At 39.2% G+C, this 21330-nt stretch overlaps 2 protein-coding genes across 9 annotated transcripts in view; one reads left to right on the top strand and one right to left on the bottom strand.

The window, feature by feature from the left end:
- The window catches only part of PARN (poly(A)-specific ribonuclease), a 41647-nt gene extending 30259 nt beyond the window's left edge, over positions 1-11388 (bottom strand). The window contains exons 1-15 of one of the 2 annotated variants that reach the window (XM_066560998.1): positions 11312-11388; positions 10964-11041; positions 10042-10121; positions 9622-9689; positions 9446-9527; positions 8739-8799; positions 8270-8435; positions 8000-8065; positions 7210-7248; positions 5356-5398; positions 4646-4726; positions 2793-2849; positions 1885-1962; positions 756-799; positions 226-268 (exon numbers count right to left, since the gene is read on the bottom strand). In XM_066560998.1, the coding sequence (XP_066417095.1) occupies positions 226-268; positions 756-799; positions 1885-1962; positions 2793-2849; positions 4646-4726; positions 5356-5398; positions 7210-7248; positions 8000-8065; positions 8270-8435; positions 8739-8799; positions 9446-9527; positions 9622-9689; positions 10042-10121; positions 10964-11041; positions 11312-11330 (1005 nt within the window). In that variant the 5' untranslated portion in view covers positions 11331-11388. The remainder of the gene's footprint in view (positions 1-225; positions 269-755; positions 800-1884; positions 1963-2792; positions 2850-4645; positions 4727-5355; positions 5399-7209; positions 7249-7999; positions 8066-8269; positions 8436-8738; positions 8800-9445; positions 9528-9621; positions 9690-10041; positions 10122-10963; positions 11042-11311) is intronic. The other variant, XM_066560999.1, reaches the window with a different exon arrangement.
- A 105-nt stretch (positions 11389-11493) lies between these two features.
- BFAR (bifunctional apoptosis regulator) lies at positions 11494-20986 on the top strand. Of its 7 annotated transcripts, none has more exons than XM_066560840.1 (8): positions 11494-11742; positions 15340-15617; positions 16427-16625; positions 16966-17135; positions 17760-17904; positions 18163-18333; positions 18782-18984; positions 19800-20986. In XM_066560840.1, the coding sequence occupies exons 2-8, from the start codon at positions 15352-15354 to the stop codon at positions 19990-19992; spliced, it is 1347 nt and encodes a 448-aa protein (XP_066416937.1). In that variant the 5' UTR covers positions 11494-11742; positions 15340-15351; the 3' UTR covers positions 19993-20986. The 7 variants fall into 7 exon arrangements, with proteins under 7 accessions (XP_066416937.1, XP_066416934.1, XP_066416933.1 ...); XM_066560837.1 differs by having other exon boundaries at positions 15287-15617; XM_066560836.1 differs by having other exon boundaries at positions 11494-11864; positions 15287-15617.
- The last annotated feature ends 344 nt before the right edge of the window (positions 20987-21330 follow it).

Genomic DNA, 21330 nt, shown 5'->3' with positions numbered 1-21330 from the left:
TTCAAACAAAATTGACAAAAGCCACTAGTAGGAAAGTAAAAATTTGCATTCTATAAATTCTGTAAGTTTAGATAAGGGGTAAAGAAAAATCATTTGTCTACAATAAAAGGAGCGTCACAGAAAATATTATTCACCATCTTTCTCCACAAAGAAGTACCATTTGTTTCAATACACATGTATTAATGCAATTTTGTATCTTCAAATCATTCTATAATATTAACTTACCTTAAAAGGTTGTGTACTTGCCATCAGTTTAGTATCCAGTAACCTAGAAACAAAATAAGAGCTAAATAGGTTGTAACAGAAGAATGCCCATTTTGCCAAACCCTCAAAAAATGTTTTAGTGTGTTAGCTGGGAAACAGCAGATACACCCTACTGAAAATTACTGTTGGATTTGGAACAGCCAAAACATTCCTTGGCTTTGTTCAGCATGAAAAAGGAGAGCAACCAAGGAACAGCAAGAGATGCAAACAATCAGTAGCAAATAAATCTTGTTCCAAATGAAGCGTAGATTCAAAACACCAAACATGATGCCAAACCCAGGGGAACAGCAAGGGTGCAACTACTGCCAAGAAGTGAACCAACAACACTGCTTTTCTGGAAAAAAGCTGCTCAAAATTACTTTAAAAATTGTATTTATCTAGCTTGATCCCAATTTCTTTTCCAGTAACAGCTAGGGTACAGGGCTAGGACAAAAAACATCAGCTTGCTACAACTATACTGAAATGGATGAAAGTTTGAACTAAGAACTTACCGGGGAAAGACACATGATGTTACTTCCTTGAACTCACTTAGGTCCTAATTTAACATTAAACCAGAAGATAAAATCCAAGTCAGTGAACTGTTTGCAGTCTCAGGAGGACAGAGAGCAGTAGCTACAATTACCCAACCAGCCTCTAAAAGTGAACTACAGTTACTGAATTCTCACTGTAAGAGATGTATTTGTCAGCACTACCATAGACACCACCTGCAATTACACACCAGTACAGACTAAGTATTTCTGATTTGTCTGTCATTAGTAATAAAATGTTCTCTCACTGCCAACACCTTATCCTGTTTTATACCCTAGACTACTTCTGATTCCAGCCCAGTTAACTGTTCTAAGTGTTCCCAGCATTTTGTATTTCAATGGAATATCAGCAGCCACTCCAGGTATGCGGGACTGCCTACAGGTTTAGATCTGCCAAGGGTCAAAAATACAGCAACTACTGACAACTGTTTACATTCCAACAACATCCACACTGGTCCCAATCATCTTTTTCCCATCTTATGATCAAGTCTTTCCCCAAACACCATGTGAGCCATCCTTCTAATAAGACCTTTGGCTTCCTCAGACAATGGTTTTGGTGCCAATACACTGCTTAGTTTAACTGAATAGTCCAGTCATGAACTGTTAGAACAGCCCTGCTGCAGTCTAAGTGTGCTCCCTCTAATTATTCTGACATTATAACTCTTCATCTCAGTGAACATCATCCTGCTACAAGACTGCTTATCACTTTAGAAAGTGTACTGTATTATTTAAAACCACACATTTCCATTTTGTAAACTACAAAGGAGAAAATGCCACATAATTGTGCTGAAGCTCCATACCAGTATCTTATAACACATCAGTCAAATATACCTGACATAAGCAAAAACCACAATTCTACTATCTGATCTGAACATTTTAAAAATGCAAAGGAGAACAATCCATCTAAACTTTCTACATAAATATTTATGACAATAAGGCCAGAAGTACCAAACTGATTTTTTTAAAAGACTTTTCGACACTTGTTCACAGGCTGACCAATTCTTCCATTCAGAAGAAAGCGTGGAGATAATATTAAAAGACAAATACATTAAGGCACTTATTTCATCATCTGAACACTCAAAAGATTACTTACATCAGGTAGGGGGCAATAGAACTGATGTATGGTGTGCATAACATCCAGCAGCATGTTGTGCCCAATAACAAGCTTGCCCTGTGAAAATAACATTAAATGCCTGGTTTACACAGGGCATCTGTGAAAACCTCTATCCCAGATGCCAGCCAAGGGCACATGGGAACAAGAACACATCAAACCTCCCCATTTGCTCTCTGCCTGCCCCACACACTCCTTCATTCTCTCAGAGCAGCCACTCCTTTTTCCTCTACCCCACCATTTATCACAGGCTTTCACAGCACCTTCATATGTTGAGAAGATGCACTAGAAGAGCTACTTGGTTTCCAAATGTCATCTATTTAGGATTGAAGTCAAGGCATTTCTGTCCATTACCTTTTAATTTACTTATACAACAACACACAATATATTCCTTATGGTTATAACATGCAATAGTTATTAAGGGCATGGTCTGGCTTCTCACAGTGCAGAACCTTTCGTGCCATATGTTGTACAAGCAAGCTCTTTGAAAAAGCTCAAGCAGTTTTTTAAAATGTTAACTTTCATTCATTTGACATAACAGTCCTTCTTTGACAGCCTTTAACTGCCAAGAAAAAAAAAAGGAAAAAAACACCAAAATCTTTTCAGAACAGAGAAAGAAAAATCCACCAAAGCTCATTTACCTCAGAGCTCTAAGAAATTGCTATTCTTGACTCTTACAGATACTAAGATTCTTCATGTCATTCTTTAGTTTGAGCTTACTTAACCTACTACACTCAACCGCTGTAAGAAATGAAACAACATAAACTTAAAATGCCACTTTAACTAATATTTCATCTTCTCCTCCAAAATATAACAGCAAAAGAATCCTTTCTTTAAATTATTTATTTTTTCTCACAAACAAAGGTAGTTTAAAAATCACATTAACTTACAGAATTAGCAATGGCATGAACAACTCTGGAAAATCCTACAGCATCATTCAACTCTTCCTGTAAGAAAGAATCTGACATTAGCGAGACACAAATACAAATACTGCTACAACTGTACCTGCAAACTGCCAGATGCCCCCAGTTTGCCTCAAACAGACCAAGAACAGACATGAAGGAAGTATCAATATTTGGAAGACACAAAAGGTTAAAGCAGGATGCTGCTCACAGAATTTCCATTTTACATGTAGCTCTAGTTCACTGTCAAGTAGGATGAGTCACAAGCTGCTGTCCTGGGTTGCCCCAAGCAGCCACTCTGCCCTTTGCTCACTCCCCTCACCTGAAATTCAAAAGCAGACAATAAGATTTGTGGATATGGATAAGGAGAGGCCATCCCCTCCAGCCTCCTTGCTCCTGGGGGAGGGTGGGAGGGAAAGCCTTGGCACTGTGCAAGTGCTGTTCAGCAGCAGACAAAACACACGGATGATATGACTGGTGTTCTAGCCACAAAGCAAAATACAGCAAAATAAAGGCTGCTGCAAGGAAGGGAAACCTCTCCCCAGCCAGAGCAGCAACAGCTGCAGTCAGTTCATTGTCAGCACACGATCTCCAATAGTGCTCAGCAGCTGTGACACTGCAAACAGCTCCCAAGGAATTAAAATTAACCTAGGTACTTTCAGCTGTACTTTTTACATACATTGTTACATATGCAACAGGGTGAATCCTGATTGTCACTCCTATTAAATCAGCCCATACTTTTACACTACCACAGATTGAGGAAGAAACATTCTTCATTATTTATATAAACAAAACCAAGGAGAAAAATTAAAATGTGCAACTCACATTATATAATGCTGTAGTTGTATAGACTGACTTTTGATTAATTTGGGAGGTTCTGACTACAGCACAAACTGCTCTGTAACAGATTTTTCCTTCTCAGGTCTAGGGAAGCAATTTCTGCCTTGTGTTATCTGTCTTTATTCAACCAGAACTAAAATTCAATAAAAACATTCACTGTTACTTTAGTTCAGCTCTGAATGCTGCTGTTTGAGCAAGTAATACCCCCACTAAAAACCCTGCTGTAGTGGTAAATTGCTCCCAACCTGCCTTCTGGATAAAGAGATGTCATATTAGTTAATGTCTCTTTAGAGATCTCTTTTCCTCTTAAAAGGATATCTGCATAGAAGTATTGTTTGCTCCACCCACACTGATTTTATCACAAATCACAGGAGTTTGATCAGGAACTCCCACAATTCAAGTCTTATGACCTCCTGAAATCTGCATCACTCAGTAAGCAAAATAAAAGTCTAATAAGCAGTGAGAGTGTCTGAATACACCAGGGGTGACCTCCTGGTCAGTTTGTTACCACAGTAGTGTGGTTCTATCAGGAAAAGGCACATTCACTGTAAAGGACACTAACTCAGCCAGCCAAGAGCAAGCAAGCTTTGTAAGAGAAGGGGAGACTCTGAATCCAAACCATGTAACAACTTGCTCAAGAATTTCTGCAAGAAACTGGTGTTTCCTCTTACTGAGACACACTTCTGTGAGAGCAGAGAGTCATATAAGGAGGTAGTCACAACTCCAGAATACTCATTCAGTATTCCACAAATTCTGATTTCAAAAAAAAAACTTGAGTTTTTTTTTTCAAAAAAAAAAACAAACTTGAGTCTTGCAACTCTTTTTGCTCTGTTGCAAGGCCTCAGTTATCTAGTAGAATTTATAAAATCAAATTCAGCCAGCCACAGCGAACTAAAGGGAAACAATACCAAACCCTATCCTGCATTTTTGCATTGCTGAGTGAAGTCAGATATTCTCACCCTTCCTCTCTCACACAAACTAATGGCATTGAATTTATTTACCTGTTCTTTTGCTTGTTTCTGCTGCTCTCTTCTTTTTCGTTCCTCTTCATCTACCTTAGTAATAACAATATATCTCTCCTTCTAAAACAAAAAATGTATAGTTTGAGGAATGACTCTGAGAAGTTCAGATTTAAGGCTGCTGCAAGTTTCTGTAAATTTACATTGTAAAGAAAACTGTCATACCTCAGCAGCAGTTACTTGGCAACACAGCTGTTTCTATTGTGGGCACCACATTATCACCTACTCCCAGAAGCCTATTTCAGAAAGCTCTATTTGCTTCATCCACCAAACCTAATTTTTTCTAAACCCACTTTTTACTTCTCAAAAAAGATTATCAGCATTTCCTTGTAAATAGTTTGTTTCAAATACCTTTTGAAGCAGAGATCTATGCTGGGAAGTGAGGACACAGCACATGATGCTGCTGGTTTTCCTCTGAGATCACAACCTGAACTAATACTGCACATCAGACCCACTGTATTTTAAAACACCTTTTCGTATCCATTTAAAAAGTAGTATTAAGCCACACAAATAGATGCCCACACTCCATATGTTGGTCAGATAGAAACTAGTTCACTGCGTTCAATTTCAAATGCTTTGAATTTGCATAAAAAAGCTCAAGTTAGATCTAAAAATCAGGAGAGATGGTGAAACTGAGAATACAATTTCCTTTCAATAGAACAAATGTTAGAGGCAGTAACAGGCCTAGCTACCTTATCTGACTCCAGAGTTTCCACGTGGATACCTTTTGGATACCTACATCAAAACAAATGAAAAGTAAATATTAATAGTTATTCACTTGGCATTTAGCATATTGAAACCACAACAGTAATTTAGTAATTTCATGTTTAATTATTTCTGTAAGTCTTAGGCATAAAAGAACGATTACACGTTTCTCTTTAATTTTAATTGTGCAAACTTTGAAGCAATAGGCTAGTTTAACTGGCCTCCTTACATTACCTAACAGCAACTGGCACTTACACAATTTCCCATGCTATTGTGGAACCTGTAATTTCTTATTTTGGTGATATTAAGTAAATATCATATAGATATTTCATTACAATCTAGAATCTTTGCTTTCAAGAAATCCAAAACAAGAATGCTTTCATTTACTTGCAACTCCAAGACAGCTTCTTTGAAGACGGCATCTCTTTACTACCTCACTTATTTGAGGACTTATTAACAACCCTGAACTTTCTGCTACCAGTAGATTTTAGTAGGAATTATTAACTCAAATGTCATCACCTCTGCTACAGGGTTGCATCACACCACTACAATCACATTTATTTTCCAAATAACACCATACACAGAGCATCCAACTGATAGCAAAAGTAAGAGAATATTGCCTCTTCCTGCTTAACCAGTAGCAATTACTCTCATAATCTCATTATAATGAACTAACCACAACTGCACAACCACTTCAGAACCAGCAAGTTTCCCTGGCCTCTGGCTACTCCCAGATTTAGTACTGGAGAGCACATTCCAAACACTGTTGTGTCCTTTCCACCCTGACTCCTCACACAGTTTTGATCTCCATCTCATTTATGAGCTGCCTCATGCCACAAACCTTGGATGCATCAAAACGCTGATGCACAAGAGAATACTTCAATAGGGAAAACGACCTGTGAAGAGGCCAGGACACAAGGGCAATCAATAACTTCATTCTTCTGCTTTAATTAGCTCCATGCTACCTTCACAGCTTGGCTTTCTCTCTCCAACACACACACACAGTGTACACAGCTGTGCTCTCATAAAGCAACACTGCTGAATGTTAAAAAAGCACAAGAACACATTCTTCCATCCACTCAGAGAAGATGTAATGATAAGTATCAGACAAACAAAACTACATGCTACAGGAAGCTATAGACATGGTAAAAAATGACACTGAAAAATTGTTGAAAACACAACTGCTTTTTTCAGATTAGTTCTCGAGCTCACTTCTTGAGATCCTATTTTCTAGAGATAAGCTTTATTTTATCTGCTTCCAGTGTAAGTATCAGAGTGGCAGATTCAGTGCTGAAACACTGAATTAACTAAATATACAAAAAAAGACTTGCATATTTTCCACATCTTACTACTGCAGTCAGAAGAGTGAAAATCTTACTCTAAAGCCTTGGAGTTTCCCCTAAGGCCTTAAGAGATACATTCAGGCAATATACAAAGTTATCAGAAGTGTTTATGCTTGGCATCCAACAGAAAACTATAACCATACCAGTACCTACCACAGAAGTGCTATTTTTTCAGTTAAAGCCCACAATCTATATAAGCACATGCACTTTCTGCTCACTAAAAACCTAGCATGCTGCATTTGTTACATAATTCTAGGCTGTGCTGGTCTATTCAGAGATTTTACGTAGGATAAAACAAATATTAAGCTTTAATATCTAAATTAATCATTACAAATAATTTAATGTAATTCATCTTCAGAACATTACAGAAGTCTTCTTTTAAAGGGAAAAATAAAGTGTAAATCAATCACACCAAGGTTACGTAGATATATATCTTACCCAGATTTCTTATCAAAAGTACTAAAAATATACAGCAAGGCAGTATTACCAGTAACTTACTTCCAGCTCAAGGTCTGATAAATTAATTTCCTTTGAAATCTAAAATCAAAAGACAATCATGTTACTAACAATCCTTTTACAGAGTGTCTCCTAGCAACAATTTCCAGTTTAAGCTGACTCTAAGTGTTCATTTGTAGAAAGTTTTTTCAAGCAAGAGTCACTGCTAGCAGAACTATAGGCTAGGAAGAAATGGACTGAATTCTGATGTTCAGCTGCCAAACTGTACAAGCATTTACATCATGTTTTAAGGTCAGCCATGTATCCTCTCATCAGAGAGTATTCTGTAGTCATGATCACTCAGTACAGATACAGTGACGGTACCTTATCCCCAGCTTCACCATGTTCTACTATTCCTAAATTAGTTTTTAACTTTTTTTTTAAATAATCATACTCTCCAAATATCTAGTTTCCAAAGCTAAATAGAATTTTGGGAAGGAAACCTACTTAAAACAGTCACACACTGCCAACTGTGAACAACCAATAGCTCAATAGATTTTAAAAGTTTCTTTATAAAATGCATCTGGATCACTTCAGCAGTAACAAAAGGCAGCTCACACATAAAAGACATTTCTTGACTATACTTAAGTATTTTGCCACTACATGCAGAACAGCTCAAAATAAATTACAACACCTGTACACATTATCACATGTTCTTAACATTCAAAAATTAGTCAAATGTAGATTTTGCTACAGTTAACCCAAGTAAACATATTCTTCCCTGTCACTCCCCTAATTCCATATGACCAAATTAAAAAAGATTTTTAGAAGAAATGCAATTTCAGAAACTGACCCTGTACATGGCTCCAGTTCCAAACTTTCACTTTCTTCATTCTTTAATAAGTCTTCTATCTGTTCCCTGGAAGAAACAGATTATTTGCTTCTGCATCTACTACTCTATTTTTTGGAAGTTTACAGCTCTCTCCAAAAGACAAGAAATAGCAAAAAGAGCAGCATTTTACACACAGTCAGATAAGAGACATGGCTTCAACATGTGAAAATATCACCACGGTCCACATTTTAGTTTTAACAACATCAGAAGATATTAAATAGGGCTACTTACACTACTTTCTCTACAAATTTTTTCTGATCTTCAGGAATTGTTACAGGGCACTTTGTGGAATTAGGAGAAATGTATGACAGAGATCCTGCACCATTGGCTTGAGAACGTTTTTCATCATACTGTTCCCTTAGCTGTCTCTCTTCTTCCTGATTTAAATACGGAATTCCTAACAAAAACAAAGGAAAAGCTCATCATAATTAGAGACTAATTAGAGATGTACAGGGATTGAAGCATTTGCCTCTGTTACACCCCTGCAGACTGAAAGCAAACCTTCCCTTTCAGTGATTCTTGGAAAGGGAGTCACCATTGGCACAACAGTAGACTGGATAAGAATAATTCAAGAACTTCATTACGTGTTAAGACAGTATCATGGATGGCAGCCTTTTTTCTTTTGCAGAAAACAATGAAAGGTGTCATCACAAATTTTGCAGGCATTGAAAGAAATTGAAAACAAACCAAAACAACTCACCGTTGCGAAAAACTTTATTAAAATCAAATCCTTGGTTTGCTAAAAAATCTATACTTGAACTCTGCAACAAGAGAAAAAGGCTTTACAATTGGTAAAAGTAGCTGTGGCATCACTTAAGTTATTTTCACACTTTTAAATAAATTATACAAAGTCCAAAGCCAAGAACAACCAAGTTTGTGACCCTAAAGAAGCCACTGAGAGTTTAGGCTCTGCTACTTTTCTTATTGATTTTCAACTTCCATAAGGTACAAGAACCATGAATATGGCAAAGAATAAAGATGAAAGAACAAACTATGTGGAGAGAGGAAACAAAAGAAAGCAAAATGTGGTTCAGGAGAACAAATCTGAGACCAGAAAAATGTTGGCAATTGCCTAGGAAGCAATGAAAGCAAGATAAGCAGATGAGAATAAAGGATTAAAAAAGCAAGGAAACTGGAAGTTCAATGAGAAGAGGGAAAAAAATAGAATCGTCTTGCCAAGTTTGGAACATTATCTCAAATTCCAGAAATCACACATAACAAGTTTTAAAAACTGAAGTCAAGGATATTCCCTTCAAGCTCTCATTTTTGGGATTGCTCTTAACTGATGCTTATTTATTTTATAAGGAAAAAAACCCAACCCAGAAACTTACATTTTTCTACCTTTTAAGCTGAAGTTTGTTTCAGGTATACCTTAACCAAATAAAATTAAACTGCTTTTCTACTAACCTGACAGACAAACTTGACATCTGGTGAATTTCTGTTAAAGGGTTTTGGAAAAATATAGAAATTAAATGACTTCATTATATACCTGTAGAAAAGATGAGTTACATGTCAATACAGCTTGTCAGTATTACTTTAGAAAATCCTCAATTAAGAAAACAAGAAATAAGAGAATAACATACTTTTCTTCTGTGTCATCATATTTAAAAGTGCAAAGGCCAAACTGAAAGAGCAAAAAATCCATGGAATGCTGTAAAATGAAAGAAAAATTTTGCATGAGAATAAAACATGTACACATTTAAATATTACCAGGGTGCATCCAAATATGATTTCTCTCCATTTCAAAATAAAGTGAATCTTCTTAACCAACGTTTATTTTGCTGGTAATTTGAAAGTAGATACACCAGAGTTTTTCTGCTAGTTTTCATCCCCATTTAATCATCTTCCTATTGGCCCAAGATAACTTTAGTATGCAGCTCCATTCCACAAAGAGACAAGAACTGAGGGAAGTTCCATCTCTCTTTCCTCCTGTTGGTCATACAAACAAGATGCTGCACCCACAGCAGCTTCAGTTTTCATTTTAGTCCATGTAAAGACTTTACCTTTTTAAGTTTCTGATACCTTTCTTCTGGAGTGTCAAAGCCATTTGTTAATGCACTAACTGAAGGCCCATCACTGATCCCTGAAAAAGCAGAACATATTTTGCTTTGGGTAAGCTTTTCAAAATTAACCACAGCAAAGAAATGCAACAACTGGCAATTGCTTTCACTTAAAGCATGTATTACGATTATTTAATTTGAGAAAAATACTACTGCAATAAGCTACTCATTTTAATAGGGGCATTCTAGAATTAAAACTCTTCTGCAAAAGCTCTCTATTCTGGCTCCTATTCAATATGTCAGTAGCAGCCAAGACCTACCAGTACCCTAATGTAAATGGGCTTCACAACACAATGCAGGATCAAAGCCAAACTAAAAATGGGAAGAGTGTTACCCTGAGATTTATTGAATAACTTAGTCACCTTAAGCACTATGCAACAACTGTACTTCCACAAACACCACATGTAACAAAACCTAGTCTCATCAGTGAACTGAACTCTGCATCCCAAAAGTGAAGTACCGACTAAAGCATCTCTCTGCTGCCCATACTCTCACGGTTTCACAAGCACACACCTTCTTAGTGCTGCCTTTCCCTGTCCTAACACTTGCGGGATCTCCCTCACTTATCCCAGTCCCAACGTGTGCTTCCATGGCACACATAACACCTTCTGGTTTTGTTACCTTGAGCTGCAACAACTATCAGTTGCCATGCTGAAAGATTTCTGTGGGAGCACAAGTATGACATTTATCTGACCAAACCCTTGCTATTGCACATGTAACAGGTGGTTTAATCACTTTGTGGTAGCTCAGCTTTTTCAAGCCAACCCTGAGACACATCACAGGAGTGAACTCAGGCAGCGAGGTCAAACCACCTCCCCTCAGAGACTGCCAACAGTTCACAGTGACAAAACAGGTGCAACTGTACCTGAAAACTCTCCATCGATGGCCAGGAAGTCCGACTCTTCAATGGCTTCATACACTTTGTTTAGGTTATCCTTAAAATCTGCGGGTAAAGGGTTAAAACACATTTGAGACTACAACCGACATCCTCCGGGAGCCCGGCGCCCCTCAGGGCCTGCCCGCCGCCCCCCCAGCCTCGGGGCCGCGCCTCCCCGCCCAGGGCTGCGCCTCATGGGTGAGCGGGGTAATGGGGACCCCTTCGCCATGAAGGAGAGGCTGAGGCCGGAGCGGCCGCCAGCCCAGGGCAGGGACACCGGGACAGCACAGCGCCAGCGGCACAGAGCTGGGGACGCAGGGCCGGGTTGTCACTCACTGCTCCTGATCACCTCCATCCCGCGCCCCCGCCCGCCGGAGCTCGGCCCGGCACCGCCCGCCGCCGCCGCCGAGCGCTTCCGGGGCCGCCCCGCGCGCCGCACGTGAGCGCGCACGTGAGCCCGGGCCGCCGCCATTTCCTACCGGGGCGGAGCCCTCAGGGCCGCCCCGCCCTGTCCGCCCGCGGGCTCGGCGCCTTCAGTAGCTTGGTCTGTGCTCCGAGCGGGCCGCGGCAGGGCTGCCGGGGGATAAGGAAGTCTTACACCAGCCGTGGTTCTGTGGTGAAATGTCACGGATGTGGGCCTCGCCCTCAAAACGAAACTAGCAGCAGCCAGGAGGAAGGCATGGGACTCTGCCTAGGAGACACCGGCAGGACGGTGGAGAACTGCTAGCGATGGTGCCTTAAGGATGATAATTCCAGCGGAACTGGAGGTATTGCCGTATTACAGAAGGAGCGTTCTCCTGTTAGAAGCGGCACTTTGAGAGCTCGCTGCAGAAGAGGAGCAGGATGGGCTCGCAGCAGCGCCGTGCAGGGAAGAGCTGCCCCGGAGCAGGTGCTGCACAGGGACACAGGGCAGGAGCTGTGGGCACTGGCGCCAGAAGAGTTCAGAGGTTGTGCTGCAGGGCTGCAGTTCACATGGCTCATAAATCATCTTTTCCAGAATTCCGGCATAATGGAAACAAATGAAAAATTATCCACAAATTGTGCGGGGTAATTTCTGCATACAGAAAAAGATAAATAATTATGCAGGATGTAACGGAGAGAGCTTTTAAAGATTCTTCAATATTAAGCTTTGCCTTTTCAGTATAAGCAATTTATTCAACAGACATTCCCAGCAATTCATCTAGTATGATTAAATGACTCCCAGTAAGGTGTTAGTTAAAATGGTAGAGAAGTTTTTATTTTGCAGTAAATTGGCTGAAGCCTAAAATTTTTATGTTACTCCTCAGTTTTTTAAGATGCATTTCTGCGCTTTCTAATTAAAGTGCTTATGGCACTTTAAATTGGTTGATGGCTGTTTTAGAAGCCTGACATTTTCCCACAAGTAGCTGACAAATCTGGGAACTCTTTGCTTCCCTCACCCACAAAATAAACTGCAAGTCAAACAGTAATATACTGTAATTAAGTACTTCAATAGGAGTTGAAGTACTGTGTCTTACAGATTAGACATTTTTTACTTCAACATGTATGCATTGTTATGTAAGTGGAAGGAGCACCTAAAAATGAGAGCACAATATAAGCAGTTAGTTCAAGATTCCATGGCCTTTTATATGTCAAAAGTTTTATAAACTGGAACAGAAAGGCCATGTTTTCACATCATTCAAGTCTGCTGCACAGACTATCAAACATTTGTATGCTCTTTTACTTTACTGAACATTGAATGTGAAACTAAGTGAAAAGACACAAAAAAGTAGTAAAAAACTATATTCTAGAACAAGTATTCTGGGCCGCATTTTCATCTTGCATACTAGGCTAGATCTAGATGCACTTCCTCACATCTAGAAGAGGTTGAATTCTTTCATGCTAGAGTAGTTTAAAGATCTGTTGATTGGTTCTCTGGAAAAAAATCATATCATATCTGGATAATATGAGAGAGAAAACAATGAGAGACTATTTTCTTTCTTGAAATAGGCTGGAATAATTAAATGTCATTTGAACTGGGCTTGTAGTTTGTATCAAACTGAAACAGAATCTTAAAATGTCACTTTTGACAGTTGAAAAAATACATCTCAGAGGAATACTTTAAAAAATCACAGAATCAATTAGATTGGAAAAAACCTCTGGGATCATTGAGTCCCACCAGTGACCAAACACCACCATTTAGACCGTGGCACTCAGTGCTTTGTCCAGTCCTTAAACGCCTCCAGGGACGGTGATTCCACCACCTCCCAGTGCAGCCCATTCCAATATCTGGTACCCTTTCTTAATGCCTAACCTAAACCTGCCCTGGTGCAGAGTAAAGCAAGTCCTGTCACTCATTCCCTGGGAGAAGAGGTCCATCCCCACCTGGCTACAACCTCCCGTCAGGGTGTTGTAGAGAGTGAATCAAATTTTTTTGGACTAGTAAAAAGAATTTCAGTAAGGGAGCAGTGACTGATAGAAGTAATTGTGCATGTGTAGATTGACTCTTACGTGGTAAGAATAGTCTCTGTGCACGATGCGTTAGCACTGCAGTAAAACTAGCACCTGAAAGTCTCATTTACTCCTAAGATTACACCTCGAATCTCTACTGTAAAATCAACCTTGAATAATTTCTGCGAAGGAATGCTGTCTGGGTGCGCAGTGTACAGTAAGCAAGCGTACCTCAGTTCTCACGAATACAGAAGTGTGTGTATTCCCAGAAATGGAGCGTAGCAGCGCTCATGTCCGCTGATAACGCCTGAAATAAAAGGCGAGCGGCGGCGGTGTTGGCCGGCGGCCGTGCCGAGGGAGGAGCGGCGCTGCCGCCGTGCTCGCGGGGCGGAAGCGGCGGGGCGGGCCCGGCCCCTGCTCGGCCCGGGGCTGCAGCTGGAGCGCCGCGGGGCCCGAGCGTGTGCCGGGCATCGGGCCGGGGCCGCCTCTGCCGGGAAACGCCGCGGGCCCGGCCCGGCCCGGCCCCTGCTCGGCCCGGGGCTGCAGCTGGAGCGCCGCGGGGCCCGAGCGTGTGCCGGGCATCGGGCTGGGGCCGCCCCCGCCGGTCCGACCGGGAAACGCCGCGGGCCCGGACCCGGACCCGGACCAGCAGTGCTGTGCCTGAAGAAGCAGCGCGGGGTGCAGAAACTGGAGCTGGGAAGAGACAGGAGAGGAGCTGGGAATCATTCTGCTGCTGCCTCTTACTTGGCGCAGACTGAGCGGTGAAATATTTTTCCTGTATTTTCCACAGAAATTCTCTTGCCTCTTTCAGGAAAACTAAAAGGATGTTTTTAGGGGCAAAATCTTGTCCTTATTTCTCCTCTTAAAAGTGCCGTTTCAGTTTTTAGAAAGCAAACAGCCCGTGCTTTGCCATGAAAATACAGATTTGGAAGTCTAAGGTTTCTGATTTCACTATCGGTTTCTGTTTTTGAACTTGTGCTTTTTTCGTAATTTCTGTTTTTTACCTGCTTGCGTGTTTACCTCTTCGTGTTTGATCTGGGTGACAAGTTGGTAATTTAGTGGTAAGCAGGAGCCACAAAGTGGAGAGTGTAATCATGTTTTGGTTTGGTAGTGTCTGAGAAGAAAATTGTCTAGTTCTTGGTGTCTTCTAACATATCATGAGTGATGAGTGAATGATCTGGATCAGTGTTTTTCTTAAGAAATATACTGCTGACTAAGAGAATGGAGTAGGAACATCAAGCAAATATATTTTTTGTAAACTTGCAACTGTCTTAAACTCTTATCTGTGCATTTTCTGTAATGTTAACAAAGTAACTACAAGTAAAGTTAATGTGGAGTTTAGACCTTGGCTGACAAGGTGTGCAGGTCAATCCCTTATGATTATGAAGCATATGACTTGGTGGATCAAACTTTTTTTTTTTTTAACATTGCCCAGCAATGTCTAGCATTGACCTCTGTTAGTAATGTTTTATTCCATATACTCTGAAAGAAGAGGGATGAAGTGAATTAGATCATTACATTATACTGGTATTTTATTTTTGTATCCTGATTATACTTTTAAATTATATTTTCTTTGACTGGTTTCTTTTACTAAAACTTTGATTAAAGCTACTGTCAAAAGTCATAGTGAATCATAGTGAATTATTTTGTTTCACTTTCATTTTATAACATGGGAGAAGAAAGCATAGGGAGATTGAGCCCAGCTATTTACATCTAGAATCTGCTTTTGATTGTAGTTGGCAATGAATATATTGTTGAAAAAGTAGATCACGTTTTATTTTGGGGAGGGCTGAGTTACTTAGAAAATTTAAAACCATCCGAGTGTCAAAAGCGGTGCAATGATAAATCACATTGCTCACAATTCTAAACTTCTGTAATAGCTGTTTTCATGTTGCTTTGCAGAAGTAGTGCCTTATCTGGTTTGAAGATCTAAGAGAGCTTTCTGTTTGTGTAAGGCATAAAGGAAAATGGAAGAAAGTGAGACTTTACGAGGGGAAACAGAGAGGGCAAAAGTTGAACCATGTGCTACTCCTGGCCTGGGCCGGCAGATATCAGTCAGTGAGTTCCTGTGCCACTGCTGCTACGACATTCTGATCAATCCCACCACCCTGAACTGTGGGCACAGCTTCTGCAGGCATTGCTTGGCCTTGTGGTGGGTGTCGTCCAAGAAGAATGAATGCCCGGAATGCAGAGAAAAATGGGAAGGATTCCCCAAAGTCAACATCCTCCTCAGGTGAGGGAACTATTTTGTGAATGTCTTTTTTACATAAATGAAACCACAGAAATTAGCTGTCTGGTTTCCTCAGTTTGCTGCAGATACAGATAACTGGTAATCTGAACTGTCACAAAGAAATTTAAATCCTAAAGACTTTCAGATTGTGCACTTGTAATGAACTGTTCAAGCACATGGAATTAAGGGGTGGGGTTGCTTGGTTTTGTTTTCAGGTTTGTTTTGGGGAGGGCTTTCCCCCTCCCTTCTACATTTTTTGGGAGATGGAGAGGCGGGAACCTCAGTCTTCTAATATAGCTGGTTGTTTTCTAGTAATTCGGAGTTAGATTGATCTTGGGTAATTGTGTAGTAATTTCTGTAATTGGAATTGTTTTTTGGAAGAAGTGTGATATTGCAGAACAAAACTAAAAACATCTACTTGCTGTCTTGAATTACTCACAAGTTGTTTTGTTAATAATACTTTTTCTGGGGTTAATAATGTTTAAATAAATAGATGGTAGGATTGATTGTAGGTTTTTATGTTGTCTTTTGTTTAGCATTTTTTAATAATTGAGGCTTGCCAGTAGCACACAGAATTCTAATTTTATATAAGAAATAACTTGGGAGTTATGTGATATTTAACTTTAGAAGCTAAGGAAATGGTTTTTTGGCAGTGATTGATAAAATTCTAAGTTAACTAAGCTTTAATAACTAATTTTTTCTTGCTTTTAAGTCTTTATTAAAGGCTGGAAAACAAAAATCCAAAAATTACTCTGTTTTCTGAATATTAAGCCTCAATGGTTACAGTATAATGACAAATTTTTTTCTATCAGGGATGTTATTGAAAAGCTATTTTCTGATGCCATTGAACAAAGAAAAGAAGATATTCAACAGAACAGTGATGTAGCACGCAGCTTAGCAACTTTCCAAAAGCATGGGAACGACCAGATGCCTACAGTTCCAAACACAGGAAGAATTAATCCTCGAGGAGGGTTTTTCTCAGGCGTTCTGACAGCTTTAACTTGTGTAGCAGTAAGTTTCATCTGGTTGGTTTTCCCTATTTGCTTCCTTAAGCATGCAATCAAATATTCTTGAATTACATGCACAGTAAAAACATTGTGAGCACAGAAGAGACTCCAGCTGGGCAGAGTAAGTAAAGTGGCCTTCAGAGCTGTCTGTCAGGAACTACAACTGCAGTGTACAGCAAATGGAAGTTAGTGGGTAAAACTTCAAAATACTTTCTTAAAACCTGAGTGTTCTAGTCTCCATGAAATGGAAGACTCTACGTGTGGAGCCTCTTATTGTGTGTTTATTTATATCATTCATGTATTTGCTTTGCAAGTAAAGAAGCTTTGTTTATTTCTCTTTGTAGGTGGTTCTACTTGGCTATCACTGGAGTAGCAGAGAATTTGAAGATGATCTTCTTGTCCACAAGCCTGTTGCTAAGTGGACTGCTGAGGAAGTGATACTGTGGCTGGAGCAGCTGGGCCCGTGGGCTTCACTTTACAAAGAAGGATTTTTACTGGAGAAAGTGAATGGAAGGTGAGAGGCCTTGTGGTCAAGGACAGCTATTATGTGATTGGACTGTGACAGATTCATGAGGGGTGTCTTGTTGTGAAATGACCATACTGTGTGACATAGATTGTGGGAACATTCTGTTGATGTATCAGAATAAATTTCAGAAGAAATTTTAACAGTTGCTGTTGAAAACTTTTAGTAGTAGATACTTAGCAAGCTACCTGAAAAATGTCTAAGAACTTGTTAAAATGCTGACAATGCAGACTGAAATGATACCAAGAGTAAATCTACTGATGTATTATCCACCCCTTGCACCTTTCCTTTCTTGTGGAAATGTGCATGTGCTATATATGCATATGTATTCCACCCAAGAGCCGTGCTGAAAGCAGGCAAGAGGAAACTGGAAAAGAAGGAAATTTAAAACCCAGGCTCTGAGATGCAGTTGGCATAGAACACTTGATAGGCAATGTAATGATGATCTTTTAAAGTCCCAAAGTTTGCCAACCCAAAGTATTCTCTGATTCTTTAACCCAAAAGGTGCTACCTTGTATCAGTAGCTTATTGTTTCAGTATGCAGTTGTGTATTTGTTAGTCATCTTTTTTGGTGAATAGGCACTGTTTACATTCTTAATTCTTCTGCTTTTGTAGACTCCTCCTAACACTGACTGAAGAGGATTTCACCAAAGAGCCTTACAGTATAGAGAACAGTAACCACAGGAGAGCTATTATAGCAGAACTGGAATGTGTGAAAACTTTAGGTGTTAAACCACCACAGAACCTTTGGGAATATAAGGTAAATTTTATATAAAGGGTGTCATGTCATGTATATTAATTATTTTTAAAGTAATACCTTTAAAAGAAGATTCTCTTAAAACCAGGAGGAGTGTTAAAGTAATGGAATTACCTGTGTAAAAAGTGCTAAGTTTACTGACCTGTTGTATTTGAAAAAAAAAAAAAACCTTTGAAAAATGATTGTCAGAAAATCTAAGTGGCATGTCCCTTTCATGTTATTATTTTACTGATTGAAACTTAATAATTTGATATCTTTTAGGCCGTAAACCCTGGAAAATCACTCTTTCTTCTGTATGCACTGAAGAGTTCTCCAAGACTCAGTATGTTATACCTGTATTTGTTTGATTACACAGAAGCTTTCCTACCTTTCATCCACACAATTTGTCCTATGCAAGAAGACAAGTATGAAGATACTGTCACAAAACTAGTTGTAAGTATTCAAAGCATTAAATATGCTACTTGCTTTAGTTATAAGCATTTTAAGACTAGCAGCATAAAAACACATGATGTAATTATTCATCATTTCATCTCTACACTATGACTTTAAAAACAACAGATCTACAGAGTAAGTGGTTCTTTGATTTTATTGTATGCAATCACCAGTGTTGCAACCATTATCTTTAATAGGATTGATTTTAGGCTTTTAAGACTTTAAATGTGTGAAACTGATTCTTCTCAACCTCACATGACTACAGAAAGTGATGTTCTAATCTAATGGAAATTATTGCATTACAGTATTGCCTACTAGCAGGTATAATGAATTACTGCTTTCAGTGTATAAAACCCCCAGCTTTTCAATAAAAGACTAGTGAAAATAAGCCAGTATTAAGTAAGTTTAATAGAAAATTGATTAACAGTCTCTTTATTCTAATTTACAGGACCTTAAAGATCCTTCTTGGAGGCAATGGAGAGAATTCACTGTAAAGTATTTATTTTTGCCATACCAGCTGATAGCTGAATTTGCTTGGGATTGGCTAGATGTGCATTACTGGACCTCAAGATTTATAATTGTAAATGCCATGTTGCTTTCTGTTCTGGAATTATTCTCCTTTTGGAGGCTGTGGTCAAGAAGAGAATTGAAGTAAGTCTTACAAAGCTTGTGGAAGAGGGTGGGAAGTACACAGCCTTAGAAAGTAACAGCTTTACAATTTCACAGTTGCTCACTGGAATATCTTTATTTCTGTGCATGCTTCCAAGGGTTTCTTAGAGGTGGTTTTACTCATCAGATGTAGCAAATATGGAAACAGCAACAAGCATGTTCTTAACCACTGGGAGATATTAAACCTTACCTTGAGAACTACCTCTTATGGTGCCTTAAACCTTACCTTGAGAACTGCCTCTTATGGTATTAGCTGTCAGCTGAGAACTAAATAAATTAGAATTTAGTCATGAGACAGTGTAGTTATTATGGGATGAGTCCTCAGAATCATAAATAAATTCAGTTATGCTGACACTAGTTCTGATAATTTATCAGAATTTCTGTTTTCTGTTCCTACTTCAGTCTTAATTCAAACATATTAACATTCATAGTTGGTGTGATACTTGGAAATGGTATGGGAGAAATTCTTGTTTTGGTGTGCACTGGGTTTTCCCTTTGCCAGCCAGTAGAGGGCAGAGCGTGCCCAGAGCGGGAGCAGGGGACAGCCTGCGGCTGAGCTGTGGTGGGAACTGGAACCTGCTGGCTTTGGGGTCTAAGTGCACTGACACTGCTTCCTCCTCAGATCTGCTGCTACTGGGTTCTAGGGAAGCTTTTCCTGGAGTGCAAAATGGTGTTTTTTACAGTTACCCGAGGACAGGCTAAGTAATGCAAAACTGTAGCACCTGTTAGGTTTTCTTACAGCTGGGTAAAAACAAACCAGAAAGTTCCTCTAAGCCTTTCCCTTTCCTTTTTCACAGGACTATTCCTCACAGAATGTGGAGACATTTCTGGAAAGTCTCAACCCAGGGACTTTTTGTTGCCATTTTTTGGCCTTTTATTCCTCAGTTTGTCTGCAATTGTTTGTTTTACTGGGCCTTGTATTTTAACCCCGTTATAAACATTGATCTTGTGGTTACAGAAATAAGGCGTCTGGAGACACAAGTGCAGTGATTGATTGGCATTGGAACTCTTGAGCTGTTTAGCTTCTAAAAATGGACATTTTGAATAAACTTTGCTTTTCTTCTTTATGTATGTGGCAGTGAAAATCGTGGATTATGTTATTTTAAACATATGAAAAAGCTTTAAGATAAGTTACTCTTAAACCAGCTGATTCCAAATTGGAGGATGAAGGAAAAATTAAATTTCTGTTGGAAAAAAAAAAGCACATTCCTGTATAGCCATGTAAAACTCATACAGTCATCTCACATCTCACCCTATGTGTATCAGATAAATTTCTTTATTCTGTCCTGAGCATTCTGTGTATTTTCAAGCCTGCCTTAAAGTCAGTGTCTTCTGCACTGCTACAGTGATTTTTCTTTTCTTTTTAAACTTAGCATTTCATACCAGCAGTGTGTTCCTCAACTTCAGTTTGCCAAAGGAATGCCCTTCCTGGATAGGCTTGATTTGAAAGAACTTCATTTATCTCAGTCTCCTTTACATGTAGCACTGTGACTGCCCTATACAGTCTCACAGTACAGCTTGTTCCAAAATTCCTGCAATTGAAGGCAAAGGCTACTTGAATTTTCTTGTGTCTTGGAAAATGTGATAATTACCATGGAAATTTTTTATTCAGCTCAGTTAGACTTCATCAAAGCTCCTTTCATTCTCTCTTCTTGAATTCTGTTGCTAATTCTTAAATATCTCACAAAAAAGGATTATTTTGGAAAAGTGACCTGACACTGTAATTACTTACGGCAATATAATGTGTGTATCTATGTCTGTGAGCAAGTATTGACTGGAAGGTTATTTGTGTAAGCAGGATTGACATTTGTAAATGTATGTTCCTTTGACTGAATCAAAAGGTAAGATTTTTTTTTTCAAGAACTTTGTGCCCCTGTAGTCTGCATTGGTTTGGTTTTTTTGTTTATTTCGTTTGTGTCAGTAATGTGAACTAAATTTGCCTATGAATATTTTTCATGATTAAAGATCTCTCTTGAAATCTTCACTATTCCTATAGAGAATTTGGGTTTTGATTTTTGTTTGGGTTTTGATTTTATGTATTACTTTTAATATTGAAGTACATGTCATTGGCTTTGACTTGTGCAAACTTGTTCTTTAGCCCTGCATCTTTGAGTAAGTTGAGGTGGGTGAAAGTAGACATAAAACATTCCTGGATCTATAAATCTTCAAATCAGCAGGTACAAAACAGTGTATTATTTATCAGTTCAGGGTACTGATTTCTCTTCCCAAAGGGTTAAAGGGTTAAAAATATCTGAAGTGACCCTAGCTAGAATCAGCTTTACATCCTGATGAGGTGTATGTAATTCTGAGCTTCATAAACTCTTGCTG

The sequence above is a fragment of the Molothrus aeneus genome, chromosome 16 (genome assembly GCF_037042795.1).
Source record: "Molothrus aeneus isolate 106 chromosome 16, BPBGC_Maene_1.0, whole genome shotgun sequence".
NCBI classification, from domain to species: Eukaryota; Metazoa; Chordata; class Aves; order Passeriformes; family Icteridae; genus Molothrus; species Molothrus aeneus.
Note: the sequence above shows the minus strand (reverse complement) of the source record. Positions and strands in the feature narration are given on the sequence as shown.

Coding starts and splice junctions, on each gene's coding strand:
- BFAR (XM_066560840.1), top strand. CDS start 15,352: ATGGAAGAAAGTGAGACTTTACGAGGGGAAACAGAGAGGGCAAAAGTT. Junction 16,626..16,965: donor CAGCTTTAACTTGTGTAGCA/GTAAGTTTCATC, acceptor TTCTCTTTGTAG/GTGGTTCTACTTGGCTATCA. Junction 17,905..18,162: donor AGAACCTTTGGGAATATAAG/GTAAATTTTATA, acceptor GATATCTTTTAG/GCCGTAAACCCTGGAAAATC.